General features: G+C 50.3%; 1 protein-coding gene across 1 annotated transcript in view; it reads right to left on the bottom strand.

The window, feature by feature from the left end:
* Positions 1-6,317: 6,317 nt before the first annotated feature.
* The window catches only part of LOC103207999 (rho guanine nucleotide exchange factor 18-like), a 44,874-nt gene continuing 36,430 nt past the window's right edge, over positions 6,318-14,761 (bottom strand). The window contains exons 9-11 of the mRNA XM_042782666.1: positions 13,153-13,255; positions 12,853-12,994; positions 6,318-6,394 (exon numbers count right to left, since the gene is read on the bottom strand). Coding sequence (XP_042638600.1) covers positions 6,318-6,394; positions 12,853-12,994; positions 13,153-13,255 — 322 coding nt within the window. The remainder of the gene's footprint in view (positions 6,395-12,852; positions 12,995-13,152; positions 13,256-14,761) is intronic.

Below are 14,761 nucleotides of genomic sequence, written 5' to 3'. Positions count from 1 at the left end.
ACCCAGTCCCACACCATTTCTCAAGATCCCATTCTATGCTGTCCCTATGACGACCTCCACTGTTCTAGTTTCTCAGCTCCAGTTCTCTCATTTCCTCTCTTTAACAGCTTTGTGAAATATATTGCACATTCTCATACCATACAAGCCACCCCTGGAAAGAGTACAGCTCAGTGGCTTTTACTGTAGTCACACAGCGATGCAGCCATTGCCACAACTGCTTTTCATAGACTTTCATTAGCTCAAGAAGACAGCCCACACCCTCAGCCATTCCCCCCTAGCCCCAGAACCGGATGCCAGTGAGTTGATTCCGACCCGAGACCTGTGTTTCAGGGCAGAACCATCCTGCACAGCGTTCTCATGCCTGTGGCCTCTCTGGAAGCAGATCACCAAGCATTTCTTCCAGGTGCCTCTGGGTGGGTTTGAACCACTAGCCTTTCAGTCAACAGTCGAGCACCTGATTGTTCAAGATAGCCAAGGAACCCCTTCCTCCAGCTCCTGACAAATACTAATGGACCTTCTGCTTCTATGGGTTGGCCAATGCAAGATATTTTATATGAATGCAACTATATGACTTGCTTCCTTCACTCAACATGATGCTTTCAAGGTTCCTCCATGGTGCGGTGTGGATTAGCACTTCATTCTGCCATACACCCGAATGTCTGTGGTACGATTAGACCACAGTATGCTCATCCACTCATCAGATGATAGACACATGGGTTGTTTCCACTTTTTGGCCATTATGAATGATGTTCCTGTAAATACTGGTGTGAACTTTTCGTGCGGCCGTGTGCTCTCATTTCTCGTGTGTATATACCTGGGAGTGGACTTGCTGGGTCATGTGGTGACTATGTTTAAGCTCTTGTGAACTGTCAGACTCTCTTCCAAAGCCGCTGCACCACTTTACATGTCCGTAAGCAATGGGTGAGGGCTCCAACTTCCCTTTTCTCTTCAATTCCTTCAATTAGCAGGCCCAAACTGGGTACAGCCAAAGGTCACACGCATCACAATTAATTACCATACCATCTGTGTGGTAGCTTTGTTTGTGTGTCAACTTGGTTGGGCCTGGTTGAGTGGCTGGGCAGCTGGTGGCAGTTATTCCCCATGATGAGACTGGCAATCAACTCCATGGTGGGATCTACCACAAGCAGCTGAGTAGCTGCCTTTGGGATGTGGTCTGCTTCCCGTATATAAGAAGCAGCTTTAGGAATGATCTCCAGCTTATGGCACACTTGAACCCTGCATGTAGCTGTGTCATTGCTCAGCAGCCTGCCATGCTCTGCTGACCTGGAGACTTACAATGACCTTGAATTAACGGCCTGCCGTCTGGTTTGGTAACATTGGGACTGTGCCTTTTTTACTTGTCAACCTTGGGCTTGGCAGCCTCAGCAGCCAGCAGCTGTCTGAGTAAAGAAAAACCTCTAGCTCCAGTGGGCTGGGAGCTGGAGACAGAGCTAAAGCCCAAGGCTGAAGGGCTTTCATGCAGCCCCTAGAGCCTGGCACTTTGAACTTGAACTTCTAGCCTCCTGAACTGTAAGAGAATAAACTCCTGTTTGTTAATGCCATCCCATTCGTGGTATACCCTTGTCAGAGCGGCACTAGGTGACCAACCAGAACACCCTGGCATTGTGAGCACCGTGGAGCTTCTGTCCTTTCATTGTCAATGCCAAGGACACCTGCATTCTTTGCTCTGTTACCTGTGTTGAGTTAGTCACTATCCATTCCACCTCTGTAAAGTGTCTTAGTCACCTAGCGCTGCTGCGACAGAAATACTCTAAGTATTTAAAGAACAGGAATTTCTTTTTTCACAGTTCAGGAGGCTAGAAGTCTGAATGGAGGGTGTGCCTCTAGGGAGAGGTCTTCTCTTGTGCACTCCAGCTTCTGCTGTTAGCCGTCCTGGATCAGCTGTCCACCCCCCCCCCCATGATGGCCCCACAGACAACAGGACCAGACTGTTGTGACCCACAGGGCCTCTGGAAGACCACCAGGCCTTTGTGCCCAGTCTTAGTCTGCAAGCTCTACTGAATTCTGCTGAGCCGGCAGCCTGGGAACATGCAAGCCTCCCCAGTCAGAACTTGGTTCCCTGCATGGAAGGTGACAACCCCACCCCTAAGCCGCCACTGCTCCCATCTGTAGCAGCCAGCAGTCTACTGGGCTTGTAGATGCATCCGCCCTGAGTGGGTTTCGGGCACATCCAACACTAAATGTCCCCATTAGTGTAACAAAAGAAAACTCCTACTTCCAAACTGGCGGGGGGTGTGTGTGTGTGTGTGTGTGTATTTCAACACATTTGGTGGGGGAGGGGCACAACGCAATCCATAACATAAGGGGAGTGCTGAATGCACTAACCCCCATTGTGGACTTGTAGTTACTTTCTAGAAGTGATTTTCCTCTTTCCCGTGAAAGAAGCCCAGGTGGCACAGTGGGTAAGCACCCAGCTGCTAACTGAAAGCCTGGCGGTTCGAACCCACCAGGCGCTCCATGGGAGAAAGATGAGGTAGTCTGCTTCTGTAAAGACTGACAGCCTTGGAAACCCTAGGGGCAGCTGACTCTCAATCAACTCAATGGCACCCAGCAACAACGACTTTCCATTGATTCACAAATTAGAGTTACCTGTAAGGGAGGAAACAGAGTGCCCAACTACTAATCAAAAGGCTGGCTGTTCAAACCCACCCAGCGGTACCACAGAAGAAAGGCCTGGTGATCTGCTTCTGTAAAAGTGACAGCCAGGAATCCCTAAGGAGGCGCTCTATTCTGTAACGCATGAGGTTGCTGTGAGTTGGAAATGACTCAATAATGAGGGTCTTGGCATAATCTGCGCAGGAGCATTGTGTCCTCTGTGCAGAGGTATATCTGACTATGGTCAAGTAATGTGTTGCTGGTGGTGTAGTGCCTAAGGCATTTGACTGCTACCCAGAAGGCTGGCAGATCAAACCCACCAGCCACTCCTTGGGAGGAAGACTGGGCAATCTACTTCCATAGAGATATACAGTCTGGGAAACGCAAGGAGGGGTCGCTTTGAGTCAAGATCGACTCTAGGGCAATGAGTTTGGGTTTTTGAGTTTGTCCCCCACTCCAATGCTAATGCCAAAAAAGCCATTCCACTTGCTCAGTCTAATCTTACTCTCTCTTGACTTTCTCTCCTAACAGCCACCCAGAGTGCCACGCTGATCAAATGCTCCGGAATCAGAGTAGTGGCTGTGCGAGCCTGTGAATATGCTCAAAACCACTGAATCCCACACTTTCACAGGGTGACTTTTATGCTATATGACATACATAGCTCAATAAAACTGTTGCAAAAAAGAAAAAAAAAAAAAGAATGATTCTAGTTCTAAAATGTAACCACTCGATGTTGAAAGTATACATAGTGTTTTTCAAGCTCTGATCACAAATCAGTATGGGTATTTGCTACTTTGGCTAGAACCCACTACAGTTAAAATATGTATCTATACTCAGTTAAAGCCATGTATCTACACTCAGTTAAAACCATGTCTCTATAGTCAGTTAAAACTATGTATCTATATTCAGTTAAGACCATATATATTTGTGTCCTTGGATGGTTCAAACAGTTAATGAGTTTGGGCTGCTAACCGAGAGGTTGGAAGTTCCAGTCCACCCAAAGGCAAATCAGAACAAAGGGCTGGCAGTCTAATTCTGAAAAAGTCAGTGATTAAACCCTTTGGAACGCAGCTCTATTCTGACATACATGGGTCTGCCTGCTTCGCAATCCACTCTAGGGCCACTGATGTTTATCTATCCAGGAACAAAAGCAGACAAGCAAGCAAGCAGGGTTTAGTAGACACTCAACCGAGCTTCAATAACAACAAAATGCCAGCAGCTGGGGATGGCGTGATTTTAACCTGCTTCCTCCCCCTCCCCCAGCTGCCACATTCCTCCTCCGAAGACATTGCTATGGGCAGCTCCAGGGCGACTTGGATTGTTTTGCACCTGGAGAGAGGGTTTTCAAAACACAGCAGGCTCTTCCCCGCTTTTAGGGACAATGTGCCACTAACAATGAACAGACTGTCTGGGTTTAATATAGAGGTCTGGGATTTCACTTAGTTTAAGAGTCTGAGGTCACCATGTTTTAAAAGTCATGGAAGAAGTTTGAAGAAATGGAAACACGCGATGAGCGAGGGAGAAGGAAAGAGGCCTTGGCATAAGGGTCAGAACTATGGCAAACATGTGGTAGGTAAACACCCAGGGAGGCACAATTGGTGACCACAGCCCTAGTCAGGGAGGCTGGTGACAACCAAGGACAATAGCCTCACAGCCATAATTGCTACTGTGTGACTTGAAAATTATACCTCAGCTTTGCCCAGAAACGATGCATGTGCCAGCTCAACTTTCAAGATGGGAGGGAAGGAAAGAGGAGGGGGAACATTTCCAAGTCTCCTTGAAAAAAAAAATCTCTTTTCCATTTCTTTCATAGGTGCCCTTGAAAAATGATATAAGCTCTACCAAACCCAAATGAATTATGTCTACAAAAATTAAACTGATTGTGCCTTCAGGCTGCAGGCTGGTATCTGATCGATCCCTGGTGGAGCAGTGGTTAAAGCAGCTCAACTGCTAACCAAAAGGTTGGCAGTTGGAGTCCACCAGATGCTCTGAGGGAGAAAAAGGAGGCAGTTTGCTTGTGTAAACATCACAGGCAGTCCTGGAAACCATGTGGGGCAGTTCTAGCTGATGGCAACAGGTTGGGTTGGGTTTAGGCCAAATATCTTCAATTTTTTCTCAAAGGGCTTGGCAAGCTCTTGATAAAGTGTCAAGTCTGACCAGTCCAAACAACCACGACATCTGCATTTTCCAGACTCTTTATTACTTGGAATGTCAACCCAAACCTACAAGCCAGGTGCATGCAAATACGCACAGAACAGATGATGTCTGTTCAGTGCTCAGCATACGCCAGGCACTCGGCCACGCGCCTTACTCTGATCATCGCATTCAAGCCGCCTCCAACCCGTCCTTATTCCCATTTTACAGATGGCGATATTGAGGTTACAGGGGTAATGTGGTGCGATTAGGACTAGAACCCAGATCTGATTTGATGCTCAAGCCTGGGCTCTTGACACTTCTCCATACAGCTCTGGGATTAATCCTCCACCAGATACCCCAGAAACCAAAAAACCCAAACTCTGTGCCCTCAAATCGGATCCGACTCCTAGCGACCCCTCCTTGGGTTTCCGAGGTAGTTATCACTATGGAAGTAGATTGCCCAACCTTCCTCCCAAGGCGTGGCTGGTGGGTTTGAATCACCAGCCTTCTGGTTAGCAGTCAAGTGCCTTAGGCACTACCCCAGAGCACCTCCAAATCACTGCTGGTCATCGGCTGTTCACATTCTCCTGCACTGCCTCTGGTCAAGGAGAACAAGAAGGGAAGGGCCCTTCAAAGCTCCTGGGCGGAGTTCCGTGCCCCAGAGCAAGGGAAAAGGGGAAAAGTTGGGTACTTGCCTCCGTGGCAAAACTTCAAAAAACTTTTAAGCCTCTGGCGGCTATCTCTTCCACCATCTCAACTGAGCAACAGGTCAAGATAAGAGGAGGACAGCTACGACAGAAGAAACCACGCAAGGTGCGTCTGCTTCCTGTCCGCAACGAAGGCAGCACCGTACCACCCAAGTTCTTATACAAGAAACTAGAAAGAGGAGAGAAGACCCGAGGTACACACTTTGTACGGTTTTGCTACCCTAATGCTTATTGGCAGAAAGGACGTCTGTTCCCGGGTGGAAGGCTTCTCCTCTCAGGCTAAGTGCATAAGGGCTGGTTATTGTTACTGTCGTCACGACACCCCGACCCTGCCCCGGGCGCTTTTAAGTGGGAGCTGAGGCTCGAGCCCGGTGACCTTTCTCTCCCGGAGGAAGGGGCTGCACCGCCCAAAGACTGGGCCTCGGACAAGGCCAGCGGGCAGCGTCTCTGCCCACGCATTCCCCGAATGCACTTACGGAGCGGTCTGAGCTGCAGCCCCTGCCCTCCTGGGCCCAGGAGCCCACTGGAGCCGGCAGGAGGCCCGACGCAGCACAGGGGTCCCGCGCCCGGGGTCTGGCGGCGCCCTCCCGGCTACCGAGGGCACCTCCCTGGCCCTGTTCTCCTCCTCCGGCCTGCCCCACCGCCCTCACCTCGGGCCAGTCCCCGCAGGCTGTCCACTGGCTGTACCCTCTTCGGCCGCTCTCGCCGCCACCGCTGCCCAGCCTCTCCGGATCCACAGACGCCTCCAGCCCGGAGCCGGAAGCGGGAAGCCGCGCGGCACGAGATGCGCAGGCGCGGCCACGCCTCCAGGGCAGACCTGAAGGTGTGGTCGGGAGGGGGCGGGGTTAGGAGGCGGGGCTAGAGGGGGAGGCCCCGGAACCTCGGACTTAGCGTCTGGCTGAAATCTGAGAGGCCAGACCTGCTGTCGGCCAGTCCTGGTTGGGGGGTAACAAGAGCTAGACGGAAAGTGTTTGGGGTGAGGGGGTCCTCTGAGGGTGTATCAATGGGGCTGAGCTCTGGTGTCGTAATGCCTAAGGCATTTGACTGCTAACTAGAAGGCTGGAGGTTCAAACCCACTAGCCACCCTGGGAAGGAAGATTGGGCAATCAACTTCCAGAGAGATACTGCCTGGAAACCCAAGGAGGGGTCACTGTGAGTCTGAGTCCAATCGACTCCACGTCAGTGAGTTTTTTTTGTTTGTTTGTTTTTGGAGTGACCTCTTGTGATGTCAGTCGTGCATGCGGGGTCGTTCAGAGAGAATGGAGGATCAACGAGCCGGGCGGGGGGGGGGGGCGGTGGATGCTGGGAAGGGGCTTGTGGGGTTAGGGGTGTGTAAGGTGGGCGGCAGGGCTGGGGCCTGGAAGGCAGCACTGGCTGCAAAAGGAGCATGTGGGAAAAACGAGTCAGATATCTCTCACGTGATCTCAGACATTCCAAAACAGGTACCAGACACCCACAGAGATGCCATTAAATACCCTAAAACTAACATTCACGGTATGAAAAGCATGCAAAATTCCCCCATAGTACAAGACACCTGCATCAGATGCCCCCACACTGTCTTTCAGACACCCAGAAACATGTTTGAGATACCACATGGGGGCCTCCAGTTACCACAGAACACAGACACCCCAGCACAGCCCTTGTCTGATACCCCCAAACAGGTTGTGAAACTGCATAACCCCACATGAGTGCTATTGTAGACACCTGTAGATATGTTACCAGGAAGGACCAGACCCTGAAAAGGACATCATACTTGGTAAAGGAGAAGGTAAGCGAGAAAGGGGATGCGGTGTGGTAAATTACTTAGTGTGGCTTTTCTACCCATAAGTCTTTGTAAACTCCAAGGTGGGATTTGCTGTGAGCAACTGAGGAGCTCCTGATTGCTAAAGTTGTCCACCTGGAGTATTTCTGTTGGGAGTGGCACAAAACAATGTTCTGGGAGGTTCCCACTCTCTCAGGTGCTTAGAGTTCTGATGCTATGATTGGCTAGTTTGACCACTCTGCCAGGCTCAAAAAGAGGCCTCGTAGAGGCAGATCTCTCTCTAACTGCTGGTTGAGGAAGATGTGCTGCTGAAACAGACACGCACTGCTGGGAAAGAGATGCAAGAGACACACATTGCTGAGTAAGACACCGAGGGACATGCACTGCTAGGGGAGAGACTGTGAGAGACTTGGCTGAGAGACGGTGGGCTGGGAGAGAGACTGAGAGTTTTTTCCTGAACTTGAATTGTAGCCTGGTGCTTCCCTAATAAACCCCATAATCTGTGAGTTCTGTGTGGCCACTGCAGCGAATTATCGAACCCAGGCGAGAGGTGGTGGGTGCTTTGGGAGGAACGGCTGGAGAAAGGGCTGGAGGCTGGCAGCATGTCTGGCCTGGCAGGAATAGGCCTTGGGTTACTGCTGGTAATCCTGTCTTCCTCTTGTGGGATTGGAGGAGGTCAGAACATGTGGCCTCCTTGCCCTTTTTGCAGGGGAAGACCCTCAATGAAATGGTTTTACACAACGGTTGTGACAATGGGCTCAAACCTAGCAATGTTTGTGGGGATGGCACAGGACTGGGCAGTGTTTTTCTCGGCACCGACTCAACAGCGCATAGCAACAACAGACATGCCCGAGGTTTCCTGGGTGGCACAGATGGTTAAGTGCTTGACTACTGACTGGAAGGCTTGTTGATTAGAACCTGGTTAGTACTTTGGAAGAAAGACCTGGTGATTTACTTCTTCAAGGTCACAGCCATTGAAAACCCTACAGAGCACAGTTCTCCTCTGACAGGAGTTGAAATCGACTTGTTGGCTACTGATGTGGATTTTTGGTTTGGTAAACATACCAGTCTTTCCCCAGTGCCAGCACCCCTCAGACGCTGCCAGACATCCCGGCCCTGAGGCTGAATGTCCAACAGGGGCCCCACAGGTCGAACGGTTGGCTGGTAACCAGGGAAGAGCCAAGCAGCTCTCTCCCAAGATCCAGGCAGGTCACCCAGGACATGAGGATCGCCTCAAACTGAAATCACTTCAAAACTTGCCTGTGATGGAAAATTTGGCCAAGGCCATTGGTGGCACAATGGTTAAGTATTTGGCTGCTAACACAAAGGTTGGCAGTTTGAACCCATTTAGTGGTTCTGTTGATGCCTTTGAATTATTGTATTGGCAGAGAGTACTGAAAATACCATGGACTGCCAGAAGAACAAAGAAATCTGTCCTGGAAGAAGCGCTAGAATGCTCCTTGGAAGCAAGAATGACCAGACTTCTACTTTGGTCATGTGGTCAGAGGGGACCATTTCCTGGAGAAGTATCCCACTGCTGTCAAGTTGGACCCGACTCATAGTGACTCCTCCTTGGGTTTCTGAGGCAGTATCACTACGGAAATAGATTGCCCAACATTCCTTCTGAGGAGTGGCTGGTGGGTTTGAACCGCCAGCCTTCTGGTTAGCAGTCAAGTGCCTTACGCACTATGCCACCAGAGTGCCTGGAGAAGGATATCATGCTTGGTAAAGTGAAGTGTCAGTGAAAAAGGGAAGGCCCTAAACAAGATGGATTGACACATGGCTGCAACAACAGGCTCAAGCACAGCCAAGATTGTGAGGCTGGCACAGGACTGGGCCGTGTTTCGTTCTGTTGTCCACGGGGTCACCATGAGTCAGAATCAATTCGATGGCACCTAACAACAACAGTAACAAAGCAGAGGTTCGGTGAGAAAGGGGAAGACCCTCAGTGAGGTGGACTGACACAGTGGCTGCAATAATGGGCTCAAACATGGGAAGGATGTGAGGCTGGCCCCGGACTGGGCCGTGTTTTGCTCTGTTGTGCACGTGGTCGCTAGGAGTCAGAGCTGACTTGATGGCACCCGACAACAACAAGCGGCTCCATGGTTGAAAGACCTGGTTTGTGATCTGCTCCTGAAAAGATTACAACTAGGAAACCCTGTGGGGGCAGTTCTACTCTGCACTGTGGGGTCAACTGTTGTTGTTATGTGCTGTCGACTCATAGCGACCCCTCCTTGGGTTTCCGAGGCGGTATCACTATGGAAATAGATTGCCCCATCTTCTTTCCAAGGAGTGGCTGGTGGGTTTGAACCGCCAGCCTTCTGGTTAGCAGTCAAGTGCCTTAGGCACTATGCTACCAGAGCTCCCCCCATGGGGTCAACAGCAGCGGGTTAATCTTTACGGGAGTAGGTTGCCAGGTCTTTTCTTCTGTGGAGCCACTGCTGGGTTTGAACCACTGACCTTTAGATTGGCAGCTGAGGGCTTAACCATTATGCCATCAGGGCCCCTTCCATCGACATTAACCTGTTGCTGTTGAGTTGATTCTGATTCACAGCTGATGGGTTCCAACCACCAACTTTCACTTAGTAGCAAAGTACTTAACCACTGTGTCTGTCACTAGGGCATCCCACTGATGTGAGGGGCTAGCTAATTCCCTGTCCTGGTGGGCTCCTGCACACTGTAGGATGTTTAGTGGCATCACTGGCCTCAACTCACTAGATGCCAGTAGCATCCCCTAGACTTGACAACCAAAAATATCTCCAGACATTCCCAAATATCCCCTGAAGGGCAAAGTGACCCTAGGTGAGAACCACTGGTCTACGAGACACCCAGACCTTCCCAGGTCACCTAATGTGGGCTTCCTGAAGGAGGTGGGCCTGAGGGGTAAGAGGTGGCAGAGGGAGCTCCAGGAGGAACACTGAGTGAGTAAAGGCACAAGTGATGTGCAGTGACCATGAGAGCTCAGGGTGGCGGGGCTGTGTAATGGGGGTGGTGGAGTTGAGTGAGAAGTGGGTGAAGGGCCTCAAAGGTCAAGGGCTGCAACAGGACTGTAGGGAATAGAGTTCTGTCTGCAGGGCGGGTCTCTAGAAAATCATCCTGGCTTGACTATAGGGACCCATCCTCCATAATTGCCTCCAGTGTGACTCATTCTCTGTGTAGGTTAATACACCATGAGGCTGTTTCTGTAACATCTGGTTTGAGTACCTGCCTGTGATGAGTTCCACCTGGTGGGAACCTGCTTATAGCTGTTCTGGCCCCACATGCCTCCTGGGGTGAGTCAGGGTGGGGGAGCATGGTCAGAACAATGGGATTGAGAGGTTAGTTTGCCTGTTACTGGCTGAAAGACCTTGGACAGCAACAATCAATCATGATCCATCATGATTAATAATGATGATGATGATGGTAGAAGCTACCCTTGCTCCTAGGTACCAGCCACCAGGCTAAGTGTCACCCATATCATTTCTTTTATACAGATCCACATCTTTCTTGATCTCAAAGGTGGTCCTGAAAATCTATGGGCACCCCACCATCTTGACAGTGTGCTAGACTTAGTGACTGCTTGCCAAAGAACAGAGCACCAAAAGGGGACATAGTAACTTTACAGAAGAAATTGCAAGACATCACCTGAGCCAAGTGATGAAGGTGTACATCACAATAATAGCCCATGTGGGTGGCATCAAAAACCAAAAAACCAAACTCACTACCATCGAGTCATTTCCGACTTATAGTGACCCCTCCTTGGGTTTCTGAGGCCGTATCTCTGTGGAAGTAGATTGCCCAGTCTTCCTTCCGAGGAGTGGCTGGTGGGTTTGAACTGCCAGCCTTCTGGTTAGTAGTCACATGCCTTGGGCACTATGCCACCAGAGCTCCAGAAAACAAAAAACTAACTCCATTGCCATCCAGTCGATTCCAACTCATGACGACAGTGTAGAATGGCTCCATTGTGTTTTCTTGGCTGCATCCTTATGGAAGCAGTTCTCTAGGCTTGCATGGAGCCGCTGGGTAGGTTTGAATCACTAACCATTAGGTTAAATAGCTAATAGAATACCCAGGCTCTTAACATATAATCCATCACTCGTCTCTCACTGTGGTGGCTTGTGTGTGACCTGCTTCATTGTGGTATCTGCTTTATGGCAGTGGTCTGGAAGCAAACCTGTGATCTTTATGAGGTCTTCCCGGACATATAAAACCAAAAAGCCAAACTCACTGCCATTGAATCCATTCTGATTCATATCGGCCCCCATAGGGTTTCCAAGGCTGTAAATCTTTACAGAAGCAGACTGCCCCATCTTTCTCCTGTGGAGTGGCTGGTGGGTATAATATACGGTGAGATATACATAATATGCAATGGGATATTAGTCAGCCAGCCAGAAAGGAAAACGAAGTTCTGATACATGCTATGAAACGGATGAGCCTTGGAAACATGCTGAGTGCAACATTTCAATCATAAGAGGACAGCCATTGTATGATCTCCTAGGAGAGTTTCGTAGTATAAAGTGATGTGTAAAGAGATCAGAGCTGACTAAGTGTTACCAGGGTGGGAGGTGGGAGGAGGGCAAGTCAGTGAAGGGAAGCACTGAGTTTGTGTCTGTGGTGATGGGAATCTGGCAATAGGTATTGGTGATGCTGCACAGTGTAATTGGTGTCACTGAATTACACTCGTGAAAAACTCTGAACTGGCAAATGTGTTGTACGTGGCTCCCGGCGATCTGCCTCCCGAACAATGACAGCCAAAAAAACCCCGTGGGGCACAGTTCTACTCCATAGCACATGGGGGGGGGGCGCTGTGAGTTGGAATCAACTCCATGGCAACAGGTTTTTGTTTTTGGTGTTATGCATATATAGGCAAGGAGCTCTGGTGGCACAGTGGTTAAGCATTTGGCTGCTAACCAGAAGGTCGGCAGATCAAACCTGCCAGCCACTCCTCAGAAGGAAGACCGGGCAATCGACTTCTATAAAGATTTATCAACTTGGAAACCCAGTGGGGGTTACTGTGAGTCGGAATCAACTCCATGGGAGTGGGTTTTTTTAAAAATACACAGACAAGGAGCTCTGGTGCTGCAGTGGTTAAGCCATTTGGCTGCTAACCAAAAGGTTGGTGGTTCAAACCCATCAGCCACTCTGTGGGAGAAAGATGAGGCAGTCTGCTTCTGTAGATTTACAGCCTTGGAAACCCTGTGGGGGTCACTATGAGTCAGAGTGGACTCAATGGCAGTGAGTTTGGCTTTTCGGTTTAATATATTCAGGCAGACCTCGTAGGTGTCACAGGTTCAGTTCCAGGCCACTGCCATAAAGCAGATACCACAATGAAGCAAGTCACATGAATTTTAGGTTTCCCAGTGCATATGAAAGTTATGCTTACACAATACTGTGTTCTATGAAGTGTGCAATAGCATAATGAAAAAGTTGAAACATTGTGAGCATGACCAAAGTGGGACAGAGAGACGAGAAGTGAACACAAGCTGTTGGAAAAATGGCACCGACTGGCTGACTCAATGCAGGGTTGCTACACACCTTCAATTGGTTAAAAAAAAAAAAAAAGCAGTATCTGTGAAGGAGATAAAATGAGGTGTGCCTATATTTACAACAACAACAAAACAGGCCCAGAAAGAGTGGGGCCGCTGGACTTACTGGATCTCAGGAACGGTTTGCCACACTGCAGGCAGCTGGAGTGGCCACAGAAGGTTCCTTGCACCAGCGGGTGCCCGTTGACACACTCTCGTCTCTCTGGAGCATCTTGCCCCTTGTCCTTCTGATGGGCTGGGCTCTTACCCTGTTGGGGGGAGGTGGCCTTAGAAGGGTCTGCTCCTTGAGCAGCGGGGCCCAGGCTGGTGATGCCCTGAGCACTCAGGACCCTGTCCAGTGGGGAAGGCAGAGGGCGCCCCAGGGGAGGGGCGCACCCGGATGTCCCTCCCCCTCCAGCCTCCTGACCTTCTCCTTCTGCCTGGTGACCCGGCTGCGGAGGGAGCTTAGTCTGCGCTTCACCCCGGTGCCTCGGTCGCTTCTCTCGGTTCTGCCTCCGCCGTCCTCGTTTCTAAGGGGCGGGAAGGTGGATGAAGAGGGGCTGCAGGCTCTTCTGAGCCAGCCCCTGGGTCCCCCCTGGAATCACCTGGAGCCTGTCTCCCTGAACCCACCTGTCCTGCTTTCCTCCTCCCTTGGTCCTTGACTCCCTTCCTTCCCTGCACTCACTCACTCATTCACTCAACAAACATCTGAGGTTGCGAAGTCCCGGGGAGCGCCCTGGGGACTGGGTTTGCAGGGGTGAAGGTAATAAGATCCTGGGGTCCTCGACCTGAGGGCCCCAGGCTGGAATCTTGGCTCTGAGCCCTTCTGCCCCCTCCCTCTGATTGCTCTGCCCCAACATTTACCAGTTGGCCTCTGACTCAAGGCACCCTGGCGAGGGTGTCAGTGTAGAGCTGTGCTCCACAGGGGTTTCCATGGCTATGACCTTTGAGAAGCAGGTCACCAGGCCTTTCTTCCGTGGTGCCACTGGGTAGATTTGAACTGCCGACCTTTCTGTAGTAGCTGATCATGTTAACCATTTCCATCACCCAAGTACTCCTCCACCCCACCCCTGTATCTAGCTGGCTTATAAGTCCTGCCCATTGGTCTTTTGGAATAGTTCTCAAAGCCACCCCTCCCTCCACCCCAACCCTCCACCCCTGACCACTGACCTTCCTCCCAGATGACCCCTCATGTCCTCATTTAATAAATATTTATTAAGTTGGTGATGACCACTGCAGGCATGGGCCCAGTCTCAGCAGAGTCCATTCTCTGGAGGAATAGACCATCAGCCAGTGGTTCCCTGACCCCTCACCAACCCTGTCTGTCCACCCCACTATCAGACTAGTGAGCTGGCTATGCCTGTGAGGGATAAAAGCCATGTTCCTTTGACTCACCTGGGTGACCTGGTCTCTGCTAATCTCTTGTTTATGGATTGAATTGTGTCCCCCCAAAATAAGTGTTGTAAACACTGTTGTAAACTCCTATACCTGTGGTAAGGAGCTCTGATGGCACAGAGGTTAAAGCACTTGGCTGCTAACCAAAGGTTTGACAGTTGGAACCTGGCAGATGCTCAGAGGGGGAAAGATGAAGCATTTTGCTTCCATAAAGATTTCTGCCCTCTGGGCCAGTTCTATTCTGTCTTCTAGGGGTGCTGTGAGTCAGAATCAACTCAATGACAGGGAGTTTGGTGTGGTTCTTTTTAAATACCCCCCCCAAAACCTCACTGACATTGGGTCGATTTGACTCATAGTGACCCCTCCTTGGGTTTCCAAGGCCGGATCTCTATGGAAGTAGATTGCCCAGTCTTCCTTCTGAGGAGTGGCTGGGGGGGTTTGAACTGCCAACCTTCTGATTAGTGTCAAATGCCTTAGGCACGTTGCCACCAGGACTCCCTTTTTAATACCAGTGGTTATTAATCCCACTTGGGAATGAAGTTTCTTTGTTATGTTAGTGAGGCAGGATTAGTGTAGGATGTGTCTTCAGTCAATTTCTTTGTTGTTGTTAGGTGTTGTTGAGTCGGCTCAAACTCATAGTG

The sequence above is a fragment of the Orycteropus afer genome, unplaced genomic scaffold (assembly GCF_000298275.1).
Source record: "Orycteropus afer afer isolate SDZICR_OR568_19922 unplaced genomic scaffold, OryAfe1.0 scaffold00405, whole genome shotgun sequence".
Lineage (NCBI taxonomy): Eukaryota > Metazoa > Chordata > Mammalia > Tubulidentata > Orycteropodidae > Orycteropus > Orycteropus afer.
Note: the sequence above shows the minus strand (reverse complement) of the source record. Positions and strands in the feature narration are given on the sequence as shown.